Here is a 24317-nt window from a genome sequence, read left to right as displayed (position 1 = left end):
CGGCGGCGCGTGTGCCGGGCGTGTTTCCCTCCCGGGTGCCGGGCCCCGGGCCCCGCCGCCGCGCTGACTGTGTCTCTCTTCTCCCCCTGCAGGAATCTTCGGAGAACCCTGCTGCCGCGACTCTAACCGTGAGCGAGGCGAGCTCGAAACCAACAGCACATCTAAATTTAAAAAAAAAAAAAAAAAAGGCGGAAGAAGCGGCCGAGGCGGCGGCGGGAGGAGGAGAGGAGGAGGGGCCGCGCGGCCCGAGGCGGCGGGGACGCGGGGACGCGGGGACGCGGCTTTGTGCTGGCGGGTCGCGGGGCGCCCATGGCGGAGTGCGGCCGGGGGGGCGCCGCCGGCGGGGCCCTGCCCACCTCCCCGGGCCCGGTCCTCGCGGCCAAGGGCGCCCTGAGAGCCGGGGCCGGGGAAGGCGGCGGCGGCGGCGGAGGGCGCCTCGGCCACGGGCGGGCGCGCTATGACAGCGCCGGGGTTTCCAACGGAGACTGCAGCCTCGGCGTGTCCGCGGACGAAGCCCAGGCCAGCCCCTCCAGGGGCCCCCGCGGCGCCGCGCTCGCCCCGACCCCCGGCCCGGCCGCCTGCCCCCTCCCCCGGGAGAGCAAGCCGGGCGGCCTGCCCCGCCGGAGCAGCATCATCAAGGTAGGTGGGCGAGGGGCACCCGTCGCCCGCCCCCCGCCGTCCGCGGGGGCTCTTTCCCCGAGAGGGGAGTAGTGGTGGCAGGAGGGGGGTGTACGAGGAGCCAGCCCCCTGCTAACGGGAGCCAGGGGTGCGCTGGTGCTTGGAGTGGTTGAGCGGGGACTGGGTGCATATGGCATTTGGGAAGAATGGAGAGGTGGTCCTGAATGTGCAGGGAGCTGTGCTCAGACATCCCCCGCGGAACTTAGGGATGTCACCTCTCCCAGGATTGGCCTGGAATGATGGCCTGTACCTGCTCGGCAGGGCACGCTCTCTTGTGGTAGCCTCGGCTGGTAACAGACTCCCTGCAAGGTTTCCATTGTATGTTAAAAACAGTTATCATGTGAAAGCATGTTCTTAAAAATCCCAGGCAGTGAACAGAGATTATTTAATAGGTTTCTTCTCATCGCTCTATAGTTGCCTCTTGCAAACGGCTGGACTCAGAGGGTGCAAAAAATCCCAGGTCACTCAATCTCACGGAGAAATGGAGCAGGTTTCTGAACATAAATGCCCATTTCGGCTTTCTTAGGGTCAGAGGCGCTGAGAGATTACAGTCCTGCACGGTTTAATCTTTTCCTTGCTGCAGTAGGCAGGCCTCCAGCTCTGTGGAAGTTCTTTTGGGTAGTTTGCTTGGTTTTGCTATCTTTTGCCTGGGGTTATTTAGCAAAAGGAAGTCAGCGATTGTTTTGTGCATTTTAAACTCCAGGAGTAATGTAAGGAACTCCTGAGTTTGTGATGGTTTCGTTCTAATATTACATTTTGGTCTGCAGTGCAAACAAATTTCTCCTGACATGAAGTGAAAAAAAAATTGATGAGCTAAGAAGAGCAGAGCCTTAGGAAGGGCTAGCTCTTTCTGCTCAAGTTTGGAACAAATAGAAAATGTTACTGTCTGAAGGCTGAGAGGTCACCAGGACGGTGAGCATCAAAGCACCCTGACACGGCTGTCCGCACCTTCCTGTGGCAGATCATCAGCGGGAGGGGGAGAGCAGAACGGGCCACAGTGAAGAGAATTGGCACTGGTGGTATTTGAAATTTAACTGGACCTGCAGAAACCTTCTGAGTAGCATGTAGTGTCTGATGGTATTATCAGCCTCTGCAGTTACCTAGTGAAATATACAACCTTGCTACTGTATGTAACAGGCAATTGTGAAACTGCTTTTCGCTTTGTCATCTGTTGGCCCGGTTTATGGCTGAGCAAGGGCACAGTTGGAGGGCTTAAAGATCAAGTGTATTAACTATCTGCAGCAGGCGTTTAGAGTTTAACTAAGGAAAGCAAAAGAGGTTTTTGCTGCATACCTACCTAGCTTTTCGTGACTTAACGTTTTCTTCTACTCTGTCGCTTATGTTGCCATGGAAGTTGCTTTCAACCGTGCGTGGTACTCAATACCCATTGACAGAGTTATGTGTCATAACTGTTTTTATTGGTTACTAGATATTTGTGGTGATTTTGCACTGCAGTGTTAATGAAATCAGACGTAAAAATTCCAGAGAAGATACAAGCTGACCACCTTTTAACTCCTCTCCCTCAATTTTTTTGAAGGGCCTGTTCTTGCACTTTTTTTAAAAAAAAATTCAGATTTAATTGTTGTCTACATGTGGTTCACAGTGTAACTTATTTAATTACAACAGCATCTGTTTTAATTTTGCATTCATGGGAGGTTAGGAAGAAGGATGGTTTGCCAACATTTCTGACATGTGGAATTGAGAACTTGTTGGTAGATATCATTTCTTCATTGAAGATGCTAGAAGCACATGGGGAAATGATTAATAATTCAGAAATCACTGGAATTTTGAAAGTTTCCCAGATATCTTTGTCTTCTTTCTAATGGAGGCAGTTGGTCCCTTGTTTGCAGTTGTATCCCTAGATATACATTGTGAGGAATGTAGTAGGGGTTCAATAGGTTGCTTCCTGAATGAATGGACAAATGATAAGAAAGTACATATTTTCTCTAAGTTCTTTTAATTTTTAAAATGGCTCATTGGGATTTACCAGTCTCATGTCTTATTTATTGTCTCGTATCTCCTAAGATGACTTGACTCCTTTTTCTTGCCTCTGTTTTCAATGTGCATTTTCTTAATCACCCTTTAAAACTATGGAAATAGTGTTGAAAGTTGATCAAGCCTGGATTTTAGGGAAGGAGTATGCTATATTTAAATAGGTAATTACTTGGTATTTACTCCCTTTCAGTTGGCGTCTTGAGGTCTCAAGATTTTAGAAATTTAGTGTGGCATTTTCTAAAGACATGACAGCATCAAGTTAATAACGTAATAGAATAAAGAGATCTTTAACTTTAATACCAACTTTCATAAAGCAGCAAATAAGGCACAGGTATTTTTGTCACACGAATGGCAGAATTACATTTCACTTTTGTTAAAATATAATAAACAGCTTAGCAGGAGCCCATGTGAAAAAGCAGTGGTGACATCTTTCTTTGGTTTCCTTTGAATAAAGGGATGAATGCAGTCAGGTGATGGAAGGGGAGAGGCGGGAGTAGATTAGTGAGCATGGTGATGATGGGGGACTTGGGGGCGTGGCGCGGAGAGTGCATGCTCACTAAGGATCAGAGGCTGGTGTTCATGGGGTTGCATTAGTTGCAGTGTCCGGCTATGCCTGTTTCCTAGTTCATCACAGTCTTGACCTTCCTCTTAGGTGGGGATCCCCGAATCAGAGAGAGAAGTAACAGCAGAAATGGGATAAACAGTGGGCAAAGAAGGGGGACTATTGCTGAGGTGCAGGACGTGCAGAAATCCACTGTAAGCTGACTGGAATGATATTCCTTATTTAAAATTATTTCTTTGGAACTCCATCTGTTTTGTAAATGTGGTGTTGAGTAAGAAATTGTAAATTGTAAAACTACATTTTCTGCCAAAACAGATGCACAGATCCATACTAAAAGAGCTCCTTGGTTATGGTAAGAGTGTCGATGGAAATTCAGGGTGAGCAGCCTGGTAAGACCTTTCTAAGTACCTTGAGAAGAAAAATAAATCATGGAACTCATCACCAGACTTTTCTACTTTTCCTTAGCTTGTTGAAAATAGTGTTACACTTTTTAGCTTATTCTCAAAGGCCTATTACTAGATTTTTAGGGGAGAAGCCATTATGTTTGTCATCTTTAGTAATCTAGTAAACGAAAACATCACTTTCATTTTCTCTTTCCATATTTCATTTCATCACACCATTCAATACAGTCCACGCTTTATTTTGAAACAGTTAATTTGGTTAGCTGTTCAGATGGCATTCATTTTTTACAAGTAGTTCCATCCTTTAATTCAGGAGCTTGGTCTAAAAATATGAAGTAACACTTTAAGCCTTAGATTTCTTTTTAAGTTTTGAAATAAATGAAGTTAAAATGTCTGTTAGTTTGGATGGTTTACTTTAGTCAAAGCTAATTAAATATTTTGGATGGTACATTAAGAGAGGTGATTTAATTTGCATAAAATAAAATTCACTCCTGTTGGTGTCTAGTTCTATGGAATTTGACAAACACATGTAAGTCATGTAACCACTACCACAACCAAGATCTAGAACAATTCTATCATCTCAAAAAATTCTCCAAGTCTCTTTGCAGCCTTCCCTGCCCCCTATCCCCAGACCATAACAACTATTGATTAGGGTATTTTAAAAAAATAAGTTGGAAGTATAGCCATTATACTATTTTGGTATTTAAAAGTAATGACAGCAGCCACTGTTTATTAAGCACTTACTATGTGCAAAACACATGAAAAGTGTTTAATTTGATTCTGTGACCTGATCTTGCACCAACCATGGAGGCTGAAGAAAACCCCAAGTTCAGAGGGGTTAACTGCTTGTCCAGGGTGCTGGAGCTGGTTGTTGTACCCCGCTTGGGCACTCCACTGACCCCCACATTACACTGGCAGTGTTAATTTTTTTGTATACTTAAGGAAGCATTGGTGGTTTGGAACACCAGATTTGGTTTTCCCCTTTAAATGTAGGGGATACTGAAGGGAAAAAAAGAATCTCAATTTCTTCTGGCAGAAGAAGTTGGCAGATAATATGGCCAGGCAGCTGTCTAGTCACCTGTTATGGCTGCCTGACCAGAGACTTCTGGCTTCGCTGAGACCAAAGGTTTGACCTTGTCCAAGGTGGCAGCCCTTAGTTTTCTTAATATCACTGTTGTCCTTATTATAGTATCACGGTGTGTAGGGGAAATGCTTTTACTAACTTTCCGCCAACGTAGATTCCCTATGTCTTGATGCTGAGCACCGCATCATGGGGAACTAGCAGGCTCTTCACATCTATTATGCATATTTAAACAAAATAATTAAAATGTACATTATGGTGTAAATAAAGTAGACTCTTTGCAGGCCAAAGCTGGGCTGTATTTATCAGTTCTGCACAGAAAGCAAGCACTCAATAACCATTTTCTGAATTTTATCTTAAGAATAATATCTGCATTTGACTTTAGACTTTTTTTTTCTGAATGGGGGCTCGGGGGAGACAGCTGTACGCCCAGCAGACCTGTGGGCGTATCATGAATATTCAACCAACAGTAACTGGATCACAGAGTGAATTTGTCTGGTTAAACAGGCAGCCTTGGTCATTTAGGTCAGAAAACTCTGGTAGCCAATCAGCAAGTCTCCACTTGGCTTTGTACTGATGCATGTGAGGGAGTCCAGGCTTGATAACTGCTGCAAGGCGAGCGCAGGGCCGTGGGTCTCAGCCACTCAGAGAGCTTTCGTCACACTTCAGAGTTCAGTTTCAGAAGTCATTAGGGGGTGTTCATTTTCAGACCCTAAAAATTACTTACCCCTTTTTGCTTCTTCCCTTCCCTGTCTTCCAGCCTCCCCTCCAAACAGTTATGCTTGACTTGTGGTGCTTTTCACCAAGTCCAAATAGACAACTGACAGGAAATTGTTTATTACTATTTTTTAAATTGCCTATCTTGGCCTCTTGAGTTAGTTTCTTAGAATGCTCTCTCCCAGAATCTGTTCAGTTCCTTTTATAGTTCTGTATGCTCTGTAAGGGGTCTAAACGAGACTGTTCTTTTTTGCTTTTCTTTTTTTTAATGCTTAAGTTCCCCATGCCTCCGAATTCAACGAAATAGGGCAGTGCTATCTGCAGCCTAAATGCAGGTATAAATGAATTGTGAATATTCACGTTTTCCCTTCAGACTCTATTTTATACATGTGTTCAAAAATAGATGCTCTGTTCCTTATTAATGCTAAATTTTGTCTGTCATAACTTGCTTGTCTACCAGACCTCCAGATTACTTCAGCTACTTACGTTTTATTTCAAATTAATGGATTCTGTAGTACAGGGGATATTCATATATTTTTACCGGTGGGCCACAGAATCTGAAACTGTGCAAGCTGCCTGGCCAACTTTTCTCTGCTGTTGATAATGGTGAATCGAGAGGGTCGTACCCAGCATGGGTGTTAGTAGTGACTCAGACAAGTCGGAACCCCCAGGGGGATTTCAGGGGGAACTATGTTCCTTATGGCAGAATAATCCCATAGCTTTAGGGGGCTCAGAGCATATAATGACTTACATTGAGCTTTAGCAACAATTGTGTGAGTGAGCCAGTCTGCTGGCAGGACGCCTGGCACCTACCTGTCTCCGAAGGGCAGAGGAGGGCAGGTGGGAGGCCCTGCTGGCTGCGAGTGCTTGGTCACGTGGCGGGGGATTAGGTAAAGCTTGTTCTAGGTAGTCATCTCAGCTGGGCTGTACAGGCAGACCACCTTTTATTGTGGTTCGCTTTATTGCGCTTCACAGATAGTGCGCTTTTTACAAGTTGAAGGTCTCTGGCAACCCCGCGTCGAGCAAGTCTGTTGGCGCCATTTTTCCAACCGCATTTGCTCACTTAGTGTCTGTGTGTCACATTTTGGTAATTCTCGCAGTATTTCAAAATATTTCCTTGTTATTATGTTTGTGATGGTGATCTGTGATCAGGGATCTTTAATGTTACTCTTGTAATCATTTAGGGGCACCACGAGCCGTGCCCATGTCAGACGGCGAACTTAATTGATACATTTTGTGTATGTCTGACTGCTGTCACCTCCCTGTTGCCTGAGACACAACAGTGTTGAAATTTGGCCAGTTAATAGCCCTGCAAGGGCCTCTAAGTGTTCAAGTGAAAGGAAGAGTCACACATCTCTCATTTTATTTTTTTTTCTCATTTTAAGTCAAAAGCTAGAAATGATTAAGCTTAGTGAGGAAGGCATGTCGAAAGCCCAGATAGGCTGAGAGCCAGGCCTCTTGTGCCAAACGGTTAGCCAAGTTCTGGATGCAAAGGAAAAGTTCTTGAAGGAAATTAAAAGTGCTGCCCCAGTGAACACACCAATGGTAAGAAAGCGAAACAGCCTTATTGCTGATATGGAGAAAGTCTGAGTGGTCCGGAGAGACGATCAGACCAGCCACCACATTCCCTTAAACCAAAGCCTAGTCCAGAGCAAGGCCGTAACTCTCTTCAGTTCTGTGAAGGCTGAGAGAGGCGAGGAAGCTGCAGAAGAAAAGTTCGAAGCTTAGCAGAGGTTGGTTCATGAGGTTTAAGGCAAGAAGCCATCTCTGTGACATCAGAGTGCGAGGCGAAGCAGTGAGTGCTGATGACGAAGCTACAGCAAGTTATCCAGAAGATCCAGCCAAGATCGTTAATGAAGGGAGCCACACTAAACAACAGATTTTCAATGTGGATGAAACAGCCTTCCACTGGAAGAAAATACCATCTAGGTCTTTCATAGCCAGAGCGGAGAAGTCAGTGCCTGGCTTCAAAGCTTCAAACGACAGGCTAACTCTTGTTAGAGGCTAATGCAGCTGGTGACTTGAAGTTGAAGTCAATGCTCATTTACCATTCCGAAAATCCTAGGACCCTTAAGAATCATGCTGAATCTACTCTGCCTGTGCTCTGTAAATGGAACGACAAAGCTTGGATTACGGCACATCTGCTTGCAACATGGTTGCAAGTGAATACTGAATATTTTAAGCCCGCTGTTGAGACCTATTGCTCAGAAAAAGAAGGTTCCTTTCGAAATATGACTGTTCAATGACAATGCACCTGGTCACCCAAGGACTCTGAGGGAGATGCACAACGAGATACATGTTGTTTTCATGCCTGCCAACACAACATCCATTCTGCAGCCCATGGACCAAGGTATAATTTTGACTTTCAAGCCTTATTATTTAAGAAATATATTTCGTAAGGCTATATAGATGCCATAGAGAGTGATCGCGCTGATGGGTCTGGGCAAACTCAATTGAAAACCTGGAAAGGATTCACCATTCTAGATGCCACGAAGAACATTCATGATTCATGGGAAGAGGTCAAAATATCAACGTTAACAGGAGTTTGGAAGAAGTTGATTCCAACCCTCATGGATGTCTTTGAGGGGTTCAAGACTTCAGTGGAGGAAGTAATTGCAGATGTGGTGGAAACAGCAAGCGAACGAGAATTAGATGCGGTACCTGCAGATGTGGCTGAATCGCTGCAATCCCGTGATAAAACTTGAATGGGTGAGGAGTTGCTGCTTATGGATGAGCAGAGAAAGTGGTTTCTTGAGATGGAAACTACTCCTGGTGAAGATGCCGCGAAGCCTGTTGAAATGACAAAGGATTCAGAATATTACATAATCTCAGTTGATAAAGCAGTGGCAGGGTTTGAGAAGAGTGACTCCAATTTTGAAAGAAGTTCTACTGTGGGTAAGATGCTGTCAAACAGCACTGCGTGCTACAGAGGAATCGTTCTTGAAAGGAAGCGTCAGTTGATGGGGCCGACTTCATCGCTGGCTTATTTTAAGAAACTGCCAGTCACCCCTGCCCTCAGCAGCCACCACCCTGATCGGTTGGCAGCCATCAACATCGAGGCGAGATCCTCCACCAGCAAGAAGATTACAACTCACTGAAGGCTCAGAGGATGGTTAGCTTTTTCTTCTTCAACCAATAAAGTGTTTTAAAATGAAGGTATGTACAATGCATTTTTAGACACAATGCTTTTGCCCACTTAGTAGACTACAGTGTAGTATAAACACAGCTTTTATATGCCCTGGGAGCCAAGAAATTCGTGTGATTCTCTTTGTTGCGATATTTGCTTCATCGAGGCAGTATCTCTGAGGTGTGCCTGCGCGGTGGGGTCTTGGTCTGTCCTCAGGACACAAGTTGCATGTCTGGATTATTCAGGGGGAAGCATACTGGTGGGAAAACTAGAGGGTGTGAAGTTCGGTGCTTGGATCAGATTCTGCCTCCCTCTCTTCCTTCCTCTTGACCTGGGGCAAGATATTTAAGTCTGTGTGTCTAGTTAACCCATCTCTAAAACGGACATAAGGATATCTCCCTCATAACATTGTCGTGGAGATTAAATGAGATGATGTGTGTGGCATATTCAGAACAGCGTGTGGCCTGTAGTAAATACTCAATCAGCAGCCCCTGGTATGTTTAGTTTCTCTTATTTAGAGTTGATCCTGAGATGAGCACACTCATTTAGCTTCATTTGAATTGGAGATCACTAACACTGCCATCCCCGTTTTGAAAGTCTTATCTTTTGAGACACAAAGAATGTACCCAGATAAGTTTCTCAGACTTCTTCTGAAGATGCTTCATGAATGATTTTTGTTCTGGTGCCTCTCTCAATCTGATGCGTCAGTACAACTGAGCTCATGTCTTAATAGCCCCACTTCAATAATCGGAGGGCACTGGACATTAGTTTTATTGCACCAAGCACCTATGTGTCTTGGTTTGCCCAGCATAGTCCGGATTTACCCTGGACAAAACCAGGGTTTTGTCCTCTCCGCTCTCCTTTGATGGATTTCAAAGCTTTTCAGGAGGGAATCATTTCCCATTTTTGTTTCTTTTTAACAAAATTTGATTTACACTTTTTAGGGTCCTCGAGGGTAAAGCAGGTAGTAGTAACAATTTGTTTTCAGGTGAGTTCTTTCTGATAGTATTTATCCCTACTGTTGTTTTGGAATTGTCAAATAATATAAATTATTTATATTTAATAATTATATAAAAATATTCTATAAAGATATTTATATAAATCATATAAACATAATTTATATAAATTATAAAATTATAGAATATGTTTATGCCTTCAGCACATTACTATGAGTTCAGTATTGAGGTATCTTCTTGGAGTATGCTAAATTTACGGATTTGGAAATAGCAGATATTACCACCCCAGAACCCGGGCAGCTGGATTTAAAAGTGATTAATCATATAGATTCATGGGAGTTTTAGAACGGAAAGAGATCATGCAAAATTCTTTTGTAGTTATAGAGAGGCAAGGCCATACTGATCAGTACATCTAGCTCCTAGCTATGGTTGAGTTCATTTATTTGCATATTAGCCTAGCAGAATTGGAAAAAAAATTGTTATGTAATACTGCAGTGTGTGAGTATTCATAGCACAAGATGTGGTCTTCCAAACAGCTATTTTTGAGAATTTGTTTTTTTGGCTATAGATAGCTGCATGGGTACACATGCTACACTTGTGCACGCATGTACTCTGAAGACTCTGTTTATAAATAGTAAAGATTAAGAACAAACCAAATAACATAGTGGTGGCTGGCACGAGTCCTGTCTTGTGAGAGACTGATGGGTAGCAGGTGTCTGCTCTCTAAATTGAAAATGCCTGGGCAGGGGGAGCCTGTTTTGATGAACATTGCCGACGAGGCTTCTGTTGCTCTTGACCAATTAGCGTGGCCACAGAGGGATGAGCGACCTCGTTTGCAGCTACCATCAGATTCACAAGCTCTGTGACTCTCTCTACATGGTTTCCTGCTACTTTTTATTTTTCGCCTTCCTTCTAAGCTCTGATATCCTGTGAGCATAAGTAGATGTAAATTTTCAAATAGTTAAAATGGTTTAATGGTTATTCTTGGAGGAAATACAGCAAGTTGCTTAGATTTTTGTTGCTATTAATCCATGCTAATAGATTATATTAAATACCAATAGAATCATTCAGAGGTTTTCATATCAGAACTGATAGAATTCCTGATGTAATGTGGGTTTAACGGATGTGTTTGTCTTTGGAATTTTCGGTGGTTTGTTGAAAGCGATCTATATATTCTTTCAAGGCTTTCTCTGGTTTATGTATATTCCCATAAATGTTTTTTCTGTACATTAAAATAGTATCAGAAGTTGAATTGCTATGTCATAGGATATGTGTATATTCAGCTTCAGTAAATATTATCGTGTGCTTTTCCTAACTGACAAAACTAATTGACACACCCACCAGGTTATGTGAGTTCTCGTTGCTCTAAATGCTTCCCAATACTTGGCATTGTCAGTGGTTTCTGTTGGTTTTAAATTCTATCTGTGATGGTTATGTAATGCACTGTGGCTTTTAGGTTGCATTTCCCTGATGATGAATGCTGTTGAGCACCTTTTCATGTTTTCTTGGCCATTAGTATATTCTCCTTTGTAAAATGCCTATTCCTATCTTTCGCCCATATAAAAAAATTGGGGGTTTTATATTAAAAAAAAGTAATTTGTGGGACTTCTTTACATTTTCTGGATATGTCTTTTGTGTGATATGTATATTGAAAATTTCTTCTCCTAGTATGTGACTTGTCTTTTCATTGTCTTAAGGGGCACCTCTTAATGAATAATAAGTCTTATTAGTTTTAGTGAAATTCAGTTTATCAGCATTTTCCTTTATGGTTGTCCTGTGTACGATATTTTAACTTAGCTTGAGACCATGAAGATATTCATTTATTTAACTTCTAGAACGTTTATTTTTCAAATTTAGCTCTGCAGTCTGTCTGGAACTTATTTGTGTGTGTGGTGTGAGGTAGGGGTCAAGATTTTTCTTTCCATGTAAATATCCAGTTAATTAATGCAGCACCATTTATTTGAAAATATCATTTTTCCCTATTGCACTGCATCGGCCCTTTGTCATATATCAAGTGACTTTATATGTGTGGGTTTGTTCTGAAGTCTGTTTTGTTAGATTGGTCTATTTGCCTATTCTTTCGTTCATACTGTCTTTCTTCCTAGGTGTATACCCAACAGATAATTAGGCCATTTGTGTATCAAAAGATATGTACAAGAATGTTTGTAGCAGCATTAACCGTAAGAGCCCCAAACTGGAAACAACCCAAATGCTCATCTTTTAAAATAAGCATATCACACAATGGAATACTATGAAGAAAAAAGACAGAGAGACAGACAGGAACAACAAAAAGAGCAGATGACTGCTACATGTACCGCTCTAGCCTCTCAAGATAATGTTGAGGGAAAGAAACCAGACACAAAAAGAATGCATATTGTATGATTCCATTTATATAAAGTTCCAAAACAGACAAACTGATTTTTGGTGACTCCTGACTTCCAGAGGTATATCATACTTCAATAAATAAGTTGATTTACACAATTGAGAAAATAAATCAAAATTAAATACTTACAGGTTGCTTCACTCTGCACTGTTTAGGACACTGCCTTTCATAGTTTGCTGCTGTCTGTCGATCAACATGTAAAACACCTTTTTGCTGCAGTGGGGTGCTCATGCCGCAGCCAGGCCTGGTGGAGGCCCAAGCTGTGTGATGGTGTGGAGTTGGGGGGTAGGGGACACGCTGGCTGGAACAGCAGGAGGATGGGATCCTTCCTGGGCCGTGTCGAGAACACATCAGGAGCCGGGCCTGGAAGGGGGGGGGGCGGCGGGCTGACACAGTGGTGAAGGGAGTGTTGGTCACTGGCGTCATCTCACTCTGTTGTGATCGCTGGGAGTTTTGACGATCGGTTTGGTGTGATTTTGAGCGTTTTCATCCCTTCCGGTGCGCTCGAAAGATTTACTATTCGAAAGTGTGCTGCTCACACAAAACTTTGAGAACCTCTCCTTTGTGGAGCACCTGTTCTCTGCAAGACGGCTTTCTAGAGAGCACTTTGGGTCTCAAAGGCAGTGAACAAACAGAAACCAGTTATCCAGGTTTGTAGACAAAAGCGGGAGTTTTGTGTTGGCCACTGAAGAGCCGTCTACCTGGGGTCCCAGGTGGCCAGCAGAGTTTTGGCTCTGTCGGCATTTATCTTGTCCCATCGAAATGTTCTTTCAGGTGGGGAGAACACCAGCTCTACAAACGGGTCACACTGGAATTTTTAGGACACTGAATTATCTGGATTCTAAAACACACTAACGTGCAGATCCACTCTAGTCCAATTAAATCAGAATCTCCGGGGTTTTCCTAAAGCGCCCTGGGAGATTTTAGGGCATGGTCAGGGTTGAAAATAGCTGAAACCTTTCTCCTGTGTTGGGTCTCAGACTGGTCAGCTGTTAGGTATGACAGAACAAGCAGCCCCAGAATCCTGCAGGTGACAGGCGGTTGGTTGGTGATCCTGTGGCCGGTAGGGCGCAGGGGGTAGGGTGCAGCCTTCAGCTGCCTCCGTGGAGCCTCTCCTTCGAGGAGTTGAGTTGCCCTTTTTCCAAGGGGGTGTGTAAGACACTGATGGCTCTCCTGTTCATCAGGTCAAATCTGGAGAAACTGACTTATGTGTAAAAATGGTGGTCTGCCCTCTGTGCTAATCATTGTACCTTAAGAATGTATTTTTGATCCAAATAAAGGAGTATGTTGCATTCATACAGGCCCTGGGTTCATTATTTGGGGCCTTAATCTACCTGGATTGATCATCACTGTGCAGCCACTGTATCCTGGTCCATCCCTCACAAGAGAAAAGACCTCTGTGTACCCAGGACGTTCTACATCATGGAAGAAGACCTCTGCAGGAGGGATATTTTTTGAAAGATCTAATTTGACTGAGGCATGAGCACTGTTTCTAGAGAGAGCTGATTGTACATTTCAAACTTTAACCACCGCAGGCGGTGACGTGTAGTAAAAATGCTGTTTACTCGCGGCAGATTATACGTCGACCCTTGAAGACAGGTGTCTGTTTGTACAGGTGATTTATGCTGGGAGGAAGAGAACAATCTGGTGATGCTTAGGGCATCCCGTGGTGGTGTGCCAACCGTCGGGGTGGGTGTGTCTTGATCTTCGGGTGAACGTCTACTTTCTGAATGCCGTAACCTTTTCCTCTTGCCACACAGACCCTTGCGGTCAGGAGGAATGACCATCGAATTCCCAGAGCATCTGTAAAATATATTTTCAGTCACGTGGAAACATCAGTGTTGCGGATTCGTGGTCTTCGTGACTTGCTGTGTGCTGTTTCTCCGGGACTTGGCTGCTCTTATCAACAGACCACCATTATTCACGCTCATCCTCTTAGGTCAATTGTTTTTCTCTTCCAAATTAACATGAGTGGATACTCCAGCATAGAAGCTTGTGTCCCCCTGTCCTGGCTGGGAAGGCTGAGTCTTTGGAGACCCCGGTCTCTGGAGGCCGGAGGATGCACAGTCTGGCAGCACAGAAGTGTTCTCGAGCCTTCCTGACTGTGGTTGGGACCCACTTATTCATACATAATTGATACACCTCTAATTGTTGTTTTATTTACTTATTTGTAATGGGAGGCAGAGTAGAAATGAGCTTTAACATTCTTTGGGGGAGAAAGTCTACAATCTTTCTGTGAAAGTTTAGTACTCCCTAACATTTACCAAGCTAAGAATTGGAGGGGTTTCCTTTCCTACAGCGTAATTAGCCAGATCTTCTCACCCATCTTTTCTGTTAGGGAAGAAAGTATTGTTGAAGATTATTTTTAATCGTTAAATACGCCTTTTGCCCGCAAGAATACCTGCCATTGGAATGATACCCTGAGGAAACTAGAAGCGAGAAGGTGAAACAAAGCGAGAGAAATGGGCAAGTAGCCTTGCTGGCTGGCTTCTCACTTAGCGGAGGAGAAGTGTCCTCCCTCTGTGACAGTGCCCTGACCTCAGTGCGTTTATCTTGCTGGTTGCCAGACGGCAAGGTAAAACAAGGAGGGAGATGGCCTAGGAGACGTCCCCGAAATAACAGGCTGCGGTAGAGCTCCGGACCCAGATAGGACTTGGCGACTCTCAGGCCTGCCATTCCTACGAGCGCCAGGGGCCATGGGATCCATGCATTATGCTCCAGAAGAGTGCTTTCAACCTTTTCTCCACCCGGCTACAGATAGAGAATGATGTCGTTGTACAGCTCAGTTTGAAGAGGTGGCTTGTGGCTGCAGGCCCCCACCCAGCTGTGACGCGGCCGGGGATTTAAGGTGAGGGCTTGCAGGGTCAGTATCCTGGCCAGCCTGTAACCCACCGGCGGCCCCCGGTGCCCTGCCGGGGCACCCACATTTCGTGGAGGCTGTGCTTTCCAGGCGGTAGAGAGGAGAACAGAGGTGTGAGGAAAGGTACGGTCGGCTCTGGGCGCCCTGCATCCACGGCTGCTGAGGTGATGCCCCCGTTACACAACTGCAGGGGCCGGCTCACCTCTGTGGTGGACAGGAGCTCAGCCCTGGGACGTGCCACGGAGCTGCGGCCGCTGGAGCCGTGTGGAGCCCGTGCAGACAGCATCAGTAGACAGGTGTGAGACCTGGACAGGATGGGGCGTCTCAAGAGTGAGAGGGACAGTCAAGCATCTGCGTTCACAGCAGGGCCGATGTCGTGTATAGAGCGGACTGTTAGCCTAGCCTTGGACTTTTCTTCTATATCTGAACAGAGCCAACCATGGGATCATGTTTAAAACCAACAACAAAACAGCCCCAAGTAGGCAGGGAGGCTGAACTCCCTGAGTTCCTCTGCAGAAGCTCAAGCCTGAGACGAGGACTCCAGTTCGGGTGCTCAGGGCTCTGTTCTGTGGGGACGGGAGCTGCAGGTGGGGAGCCCCGGGCTCTCGTCTGGGGTTTGTGCCTCTGCCCCATCGTAATGTTAAATGCACCCAGAGGAGTCCACCTTCTCCTCTTGTGCATGTAAGAGGTACATGCATTCTCGTCTGCCAGATTTCTTAGGTGTGTTTTTGGCACTTGGGCCAGTACTTTCTGGGTGACTTTCTGATGTGGTAGGTAAAGGCTGTATAAATCTCGGGAGGATCTGTTTATCTGAGTGATTCGGTTGCTGCTAGTTTACTGTTTCAGTTCTTTGCATGAGAAAGATCTGTGCTGTTCCTATAAGTTTACTCATAAATCCATTACACCACTCACTCTCCATCCTAAAAATCCTAATGAGAGACTCTATCCTGTTTTAAAGGTCACATTTAATTTCCCACTTCTCTTATCATCTATAATATACAATGTTGTTTTCAATACTCCCTGTGCCACCTTATTTGAATATCATGTTTTGGTTTCATATTTTTAATTTGTTTCATTCTGGTTTTGATTTACTTACCATTTCAAGTGGAAATGCATAACCCCAGGCCCTGTGCCTTGTCCCCCAGCCGGTCACTTTTATTATTTTTTAGCGCTGGGACCTGGTGGGTTGGCCTGACGGTTTTAGTCGTGACCAGGCTAGAGCCAGTGAGGTTTTAATCTCAGAGCTGTAAAAGGTTCTATTATGACCTAAGCAGTGACTGTGATACTGAAGGAAATGACCTTCATTTTTTTCCTGGACAAAGTAACAATTCAGAGAAGAATTTAGGGAGTCTCTCAATATGATAATAATCATTTAAATACAGTTATTTCTGTATTTTTAGTATTTTTCAGTGGATTTGAAAAGACAATACAATTTTTAACTAATGAAATTACAAATTACACTTTATTTTATTCTTTATTCTATTCTCATTCCTACTGAAGACAGAAAATCCGAACTTTAGATCATATTTTGACTTTTAAGAAAATCAGCAAGACTCTTTATATCTCACTGTATTCTCTATAAATTGAAATAAAGCTACATGTTAATCTCGTCATTGCATGATTGTCCTAATGTTTAGAAAGAACTTTAAAACTCCTAAAGCAAGATGTTATGAAAACATAAAACAGTGGTAACAATACTTCATAACCAAAAAAGAAAAAAAAAATCATCTGTGAAAGTTCATGTGTAAGCTAGCAACACCTCACGTTTGCATAGTTCTTTAATCTCCACCAGGCACTTTTTTTTTTTTTAACATCTTTATTGGAGTATAATTGCTTCACAATGGTGTGTTAGTTTCTGCTTTATAACATAGTGAATCAGCTATACATACACATATATCCCCGTATCTCCTCCCTCTTGCATCTCCCTCCCACCCTCCCTATTCCACCCCTCTAGGTGGTCACAAAGCACCAAGCTGATCTCCCTGTGCTACGTGGCTGCTTCCCACTAGCTATCTATTTTACGTTTGATAGTGTATATATGGCCATGCCATTCTCTCACTTCATCCCAGCTTACCCTTCCCCCTCCCCGTGTCCTCAAGTCCATTCTCTACGTCTGCATCTTTATTCCTGTCCTGCCCCTAGGTTCTTCAGAAATTTTTTTTTTTTGATTCCATATATATGTGTTAGCATATGGTATTTGTTTTTCTCTTTCTGAATTACTTCACTCTGTGTGACAGACTCTAGTTCTATCCACCTCATTACAAATAGCTCAATTTTGTTTCTTTTTATGGCTGAGTAATATTCCATTGTATATATGTGCCGCATCTTCTTTTTCCATTCATCTGTCGATGGACACTTAGGTTGCTTCCATGTCCTGCCTATTGTAAATAGAGCTGCAACGAACATTGTGGTACATGATTCTTTTTGAATTATGGTTTTCTCAGGGTATATGCCCAGTAGCGGGATTGCTGGGTTGTATGGTAGTTCTATTTGTAGTTTTTTAAGGAACCTCTATACTGTTCTCCATAGTGGCTGTACCAATTCACATTCCCACCAACAGTGCAAGAGGGTTCCCCGTTCTCCACACCCTCTCCAGCATTTATTGTTTTTGATTTATTGATGATGGCCATTCTGACCGGTGTGAGGTGATACCTCATTGTGGTTTTGATTTGCATTTCTCTAATGACTAGTGATGTTGAGCATCCTTTCATGTGTGAGCAAGGTTGGGCTGTGGACCCAGGTCCCTGCCCTGTGGCCCTGTCCTCCTGTCCCTTCCACGCTGCCCAGAGACCTTCAAACGTCATGTCCACGTAAACTGGGAAGGTGGCACTTCCTTCCTCACCCGCTGAATTAATGAGGCACAAAAATCGAACCAGGATCATCGAAAGGTGATCTTAGGGCAGTGCGCGTTTGAGGTGGTGGACTCTCTGGCTGATCAAAACACTGAAGAGCTGCTTTTGTGCTGTGAAAGGGACTGCAGTTTAATGCCTTAAACGTCTGTCTCTGCCCTGTTATTGCTTAGATAAATCAACCACTTCACTGCTTATTATGATAAGGCAGAGCATCTGGACATCCTTGAAGTTAAAAAAAAAATTATTTCTGCACTAAATATTTAGCGTGTTGGACCTATTTGTCATTCCAGGAAAGTAACAGCATCACGCCTGGCCATTCTGGAGGCCACCTGTTGCTTTCAAGAGCCACGTGGAGGGCGCTGCCTCCGTGACTAAACACCCTTCATCACGTAGGGGGCTGCGTGTGCCAGCTGTGTGGGGCAGTCCTTTTCCCAAGGCCATGTGAGCCGGTGAGGACAGGGTCACAGGCTGCCGTGCTCTGAGCCGGCGGGAAGGACTCCGCTTCACACGGTCTGCCTCTGCAGCCCTGACTCTGGGTGGTCAGTGCCCACTAATGGGCCACTGTTGGCAAGGAGATCTGGGAGGCCGTCCTGTCACCTCCTACCTCCCATCCTTGGACACAGTCTTACCTCCTGCTTCTTAGAGAAACCTCAGGGCCTTGTCCTTGGGACCCATACCCTGGCCGGTCCTCCCTCTGTAGGGGTGGGGGCTACCTTCTTCCCCCGCCCTGCCTCTAGGTCCCATCCTCTCCCTCCTGTGTCTGTAACTTCTGCTTCTGTGCTTATGTGTCCCCATCAGCATGTAAACACACTCAGGTTCTTAACAAACACGCAAGACCAGAACCTTCCCTCTCCCCTCTTCAGCTGTGTCTGGAAAGAGTGACTGCACCCTCCTGCTCCATTGCCTCTCCTGGTGTTTACCTCCCCACCCAGTCCCTCCAGCGAGGGTCATCAGGGCTCACCGTGCCACCAGGTAGTGGGCTTCCTTGCATGTTGCAGGCCTCATCCCGGCCCAGGCCTGCAGCCGCAGCTGTAGTCAGCCACGGGGACTCTCCAGTGACGTCTCTGCCTCAGGCTTGCCCTCCAGCCCAGGAACAGCTGTCTACTCAGCACCCTCTGCCCTGTCACCCGGCATCTCACTGCAACACATCTGACCTTCCCTTCCTTACCCTGCTCCCACCTTCCTGTCTGGTCCTTTTCTGGAGCTACTTGGCTTGGCAGATGGTACCCTCATCCATTCTCCTTTCTTCATGGTCAAGGAGTCAGTCTGGATGAAAGAGTATTTTTTAAAAAGGAGTTGGAAAGCTTAAGAAATTACAGTAAGCTCTTCTTTTATAAGAAAAATGGGGCTTCCCTGGTGGTGCAGTGGTTAAGAATCCGCCTGCCAATGCAGGGGACACGGGTTCGAGCCCTGGTCCGGGAAGATCCCACATGCCGCGGAGCAACTAAGCCTGTGAGCCACAACTACTGTGCCTGAGCGCTAGAGCCCACGAGCCACAACTAGTGAGCCCACGCAATGCAACTACTGGAGCCTGCGCACCTAGAGCCTGTGCTCTAGAACCCGCAAGCCACAACTCCTGAGCCCACGTGCCACAAGTAGTGAAGCCCGTGCGCCTAGAGCCCATGCTCCGCAACAAGAGAAGCCACTGTGGTGAGAAGCCCACGCACCGCAACAAAGAGTAAACCCCGCTCGCTGCGACTAGAGAAAGCCCGTGCACAGCGACGAAGACCCAATGCAGCCAAAAGTAAATAAAGAAATAAATTTATAAAAAAAAAAAAAAGAGGGCTTCCCTGATGGCGCAGTGGTTGAGAGTATGCCTGCCGATGCAGGGGACATGGGTTCGTGCCCTGGTCCGGGAAGATCCCACATGCCGCAGAGCGGCTGGGCCTGTGAGCCATGGCCGCTGAGCCTGCGCATCCGGAGCCTGTGCTCCGCAACGGGAGAGGCCGCAGCAGTGAGAGGCCCACATACAGCAAAAAAAAAAAAAAAAAGAAAAATGCTCCCATTTACCTTTTTTTTAAAAAAAGAAATGATCGGTTCTGATGTATATTGCTATTAAAACTAAGGAAGTGCACAGTTTCTATAGCAAGAACATAGGCTGATTGAATTAAAATGTTTGACTCTTAAGTATAACTTTCTAATTTTCATTCTGAAATGGTTTAGAGGGAATCATTCAAGTATCTAGGTATTCATCTGCCTCTACCCTCAACCTCCAATTAATCTTTGCAAGTCTCTTATCACTACTTGCCATGCATTGGTTCACTTAAATTTGCAAAGCAAAATTTAATTGGTATCTGGCTCAGAAACATTTGTTTCTTATAGGAAAGGTGTTATGAGTTAGGAATGGGCCTATTTGTGAGCCAGACAGGGATAATTTTTAAGCGTTTCAAAATGGAGAATCCACGTGAAGAACTTATTTTCTTTTAAGGTTTCAGTTTGGAGTCTAATAATCTTTATTTTTTATACGTATTTTAAAATTTATTTTATTGATTTATTTTTGGCTGCATTGGGTCTTCGTTGCTGTGCATGGGCTTTCTCTAGTTGTGGCGAGCAGGGGCTACTCTTCGTTGTGGTGTGCAGGCTTCATGTTGTGGTGGCTTCTCTTGTTGTGGAGCATGGGCTCCAGGCACGTGGGCTTCAGTAGTTGTGGCACGCGGGCTCAGTAGTTGTGGCGCACTGACTTGGTTGCTCCGCGGCATGTGGGATTTTCCCAGCCCAGGGATCGAACCCGTGTCCCCTACGTTGGCAGGCAGATTCTTAACCACTGCGCTACCGGGGAAGTCCCTCTAATAATCTTTAGACTATTATTGTTCTGGGATCCATGATTTACTATTTTTTCCTCATTGATTTCTTTCTCATTGAAATTTCTTTCTGTGAAAGAAGTGTTTTTTAGACTGGTTTTTTTTTTTTTTTTTTGGTGCCAAAGATAGTACTAGGCCTTGTTGCCACAGGTGAGGATCAGGTGGGGTAAAATGCTACTCTGCATGGACTGGAGGTCACCCCTGGAGTGACCTTCATGTATGGAACTAGTTTAGCTCCCCTTTGACAGGAACTGAAGCAGACCTGTTCTGCCATAAGATCCTGGACATCTGTCTCTTCTTACATTGGGAGATGCTGAAGACAGCAAAGTGCATCGGTGCTCTAGCCCTTTCGTTTTCATTTCACTGCTGGTATGGTGACTCATGAAACCCCTGTGCTGGTTGTACAGCAAGGTCCCTGCCCGGAACAGTGTGGGGTCAGGAGGGGTTCTGGTGAGCTCGGCTGTAGGTACTCAGATGCTGGGAGGACAGAGCAGAGGCTTAGCAGGGTTGTGTTTCACGTGGTGGGTGGGAGAAGCCACACCCGGCCAGAGAGCCGTGAAGTTGTAGTTCTGGGAAGTGGTGTGGTTGGGTTTGTGGCTGAGTACAGAGAAAAGAATTGAAGCGGTCTCCTTACCGAGGTGCCGCGTGCCCAAGGCTGCTGACATTTCTGATATTTCACAGCGGGCTTTGGCAGGACGGGTCCCTTCCGGCTGCACCTGGGCGAGCCCACGGGCATCCTTCACTCCAGCCACCTGATACGGCGTTCATGGCTTACGCGTGGGTGGCGTTGCAAAGAATTCATCTTTTGTGATCTCTTTTTGGGAAGTGCAGTGGCCACGGAGATCTCTGATCTGTAGAACTGTGACAGTAAGAAAACCTTGGGAGCACCTGGACATGGGGCAGCTAATCTGGCTCGGCTGCTGGGTGGTAAAGGTCCCATGTGTCCCGGGAACATGTAGCTTTCTGTGTCCCTGCTCGGTTTTGTCAAGCCTGCCAGCCAGGATCCCTAAAACACATTCGAGGCCTGCAAAGTTGTCAGTTTGGCCAGAGCCAGGCCGTGACTTTCACTCCTAACCTTTTAAAGAGATCTTGACAAAGATGTGAGCAGACTGTAAAATCCCCTGGTTAACACAGAGGACAAGCCGTGAGCAGAGTGTGTGTGTGTCAGAAGGTGCACGTTTTTTGTTAAAAAGGGAAATGCCTGTTTTCATGGGAGGAGTTTCCTGGTGGGTTGGCTTATTTGGGGGTGATCTGGCCCTTTGAATGAGGCCCGTCTTTCAGCTCAAGGCTTTGCCATCACCGGAATGGATGCTGGTGGAAAACTAGGAGTGCTCTGGCCCCCAGGCCAGCCTGGGAGCAGATAACCAAGGACGTCTGCTGGCCAGAGTCAGGGACACAGCTGGGGCAGGCTCTTAAGGAAGAAGCACAGAATGCTTTTGAAGGTTATTTTGGTTTTACATTAAAATGCGGACTGAATCCTCTCCTTCGTGACAGGGACAGCATCGGCCCCGTGGTGTGTGGGCACAGAGAGTGATGCAGAGTGAATGGAGCTGGAAGGTTTGGGGGATTTTCACACTCCTTCACACACGCCTCTCCTAGCCTGCTGGCAGAGTAGGCTGTGATTCCGCCTGGCACCACACACCTTTTATGATTAACACGGAAACTAGAAGTCAAAGCACATTGACTGTCAAAGATGAGGACCCAATTTCAACTTCAGTACCAAAGCAAAGTAGCTTGCCTTCTAGTTGGAATTTTCTTTCAGAATAGAGTGTACTTTCTGTTTCATATGCACTGTTTAGATTTATTTCAATTTTTTTGGAAGCAACCAGTTAATTTTGTATTTAAAATGAGATTGGGAAGTATATTTACAAAATTAAAAAAATCTTCCATGTGAAGGTAGTGAATTTCCAATGGTGTCATCAGTTGTATGCAGAATTTGTGGGTATGTGCCTCTGTTTCTGAGAAGTTTTTGTCAGTTTTCAAAGGCATCTGAAATTTAAAAAAAGCAACCAAGCAGTTGATTCAGAGTGAGATTGTGCTGTTGTGGCTCCAGCTTACTGTTTAAGCCTCATCAGGGTGTAGGCAGCGTATGGGGAGCCTGTTAGTTCGGTGCCCCCATCTTTGGAAGAGGTTGGAGATGGGAGGGGGGTCCCTGCACATGGAGGGATGGTTGCTGACTGGTGCCCACGACTTTCCGGGCCCAGCCAGGGCGCCGCTAACCATCTTCTGCTTTGAGGAACAAAATCCAGGTCCACAGAGAAAGGCTTCTGGGACAGGAAGGGTGTGTACGTAGCAGGGCTGCGTGTTGACTTACATGGGTCCAGGCCCTTTTCTTTATGTGGGCTCCTTCCTCCATTAAAAAAATTTTTTTTAATTATCTTTTGCAACTGTATTGGTGTAAAGACAAATCTATTCATGTTATATATGAAAACATTTTAAAGTTTCTTTTTATTCTTTCTGGTTTTAAAATAAAATTAAACCTTTTTTTGTGGGCTTCTTAAGAATATGGGTCTTAAGCATTGTGCCTACCGTCCAGTGGATAAGTTGGCCCCAGTTTTCTTTCTGAAGTATATAGAAGTGGAATATCCAAATAAATATGCTGTTTTTTACTTCCTATCTGTTATTCTTGAGTAAAGTTGAGAGAAGACATTGAGCGTGTTGGGAATTTAAATTTTGGAGAGAAGTTTGCATCAGTGAATACATAACTTGCATCTTCGATCTAGGTTTATTGTACTGTTAATTTTGGCGAAGGAGTTCATTTTCAAAATTTTAGTAAAAGTTGAGTTTTAAAAATGTACTGTATTAACTTCAGTAATTAATATTCTACAGAATTTAGGAAGATTTACTCTTTTGAGTGTATGCAATGGAAAATATTTTAAGCATTCTTTCTAGTTTGCTTTATGAATATATAATACATTCTACATGATAAATTATTTTCTAAAATAAGTCAGCTTTATAGAGGAACTTACATAGGTCTCCTCCTGATTCTGAGAAGTCGTCTATGAATTCTTTGAGCAAAAATGTACTTGAAAAGATAACAAGCAATAATTTGTGACTTGGAAATTTCAGAGTGGCCAGGAAAAGTGTGCTACAAATAGCAGCTGTGTTTATTTGCACTCTGCTCCACCCAGTCTAAAACATAGCCATGTGGTTGCAGGCTTGGGGAAGGTCAGTGGTGACTTGGAAGGTGTTTTTCTCTCTTTCTACCCCCTGTTTTAGCATTGAGGGAAGAGTTCGTCCTTTTAACTTCTGAATCCTGTTTCCTTTCTTTGGCAGCTCAGATGAATTATTTTCACGTGCTGTTGTCTAAAAATGAGTTTGACTTTTACGTTAGTTTAGTTTTGGGCTCCTTATCATCCGCCTCTCTATTTATGATCTAAGCACTGTCCCGTGAAAGGAAACTTTGAAATTGTGGGTTTTACTAATGATTATGCTTTTAAAATTTGCCAGTTGATAGTTTCAAATGTTGCTGCGTTATTCACGATAACCTATGGCTACTGATCTGGCCACTGTGTTCAAAAGGGTCTAGATGATGAGTTTCGTTCTTGTGCAGGCTTATCCCCCAGGAAGGACACAACCTCACAGGGCTGCGTGTTGACCAGACGAGCCCATCCTGTGTGCTGCGGATCGTAAGCACCGTGGAGGAGTGCACAGCTTCATGCAAAGCCACGACCACCAGGAGGGCAGCCTGGTGGCATCACTCGTGTTACTAGTCAGGCGCTTGAAAACGTCCACCCCTGTCAGGACCCTTTGCCCAAACGTTATTGCTTTGTCAGCTCTACAGCAAGGCGTAGGGTGTTGGTGGTGCCAGCTCCACAGAGCACTGCTTTGGAAGGAAGGCTCATTACTTAGGCTATGGTGTCAGCCGGCTTGGGTGTGAGTCCAGGCGGGGGTCAACTACTCG

At 44.9% G+C, this 24317-nt stretch overlaps 1 protein-coding gene across 3 annotated transcripts in view; it reads left to right on the top strand.

The window, feature by feature from the left end:
* Positions 1-309: 309 nt before the first annotated feature.
* PLCL2 (phospholipase C like 2) overlaps positions 310-24317 on the top strand; it is a gene marked incomplete at its 5' end in the record, with an annotated part of 193787 nt that continues 169779 nt past the window's right edge. The window contains one exon of one of the 3 annotated variants that reach the window (XM_082654221.1): positions 310-639. In XM_082654221.1, the coding sequence (XP_082510347.1) occupies positions 310-639 (330 nt within the window). Of the gene's footprint in view, positions 640-8480; positions 8591-10334; positions 10447-24317 lie in introns of those variants that run through there. The other 2 variants (XM_082654222.1, XM_082654223.1) reach the window with 2 other exon arrangements.

The sequence above is a fragment of the Grampus griseus genome (assembly GCF_964374135.1).
Source record: "Grampus griseus genome assembly, chromosome: 5".
In the NCBI taxonomy this organism is placed as follows: Eukaryota; Metazoa; Chordata; class Mammalia; order Artiodactyla; family Delphinidae; genus Grampus; species Grampus griseus.
This window is presented reverse-complemented; position numbering and strand designations above follow the sequence as displayed.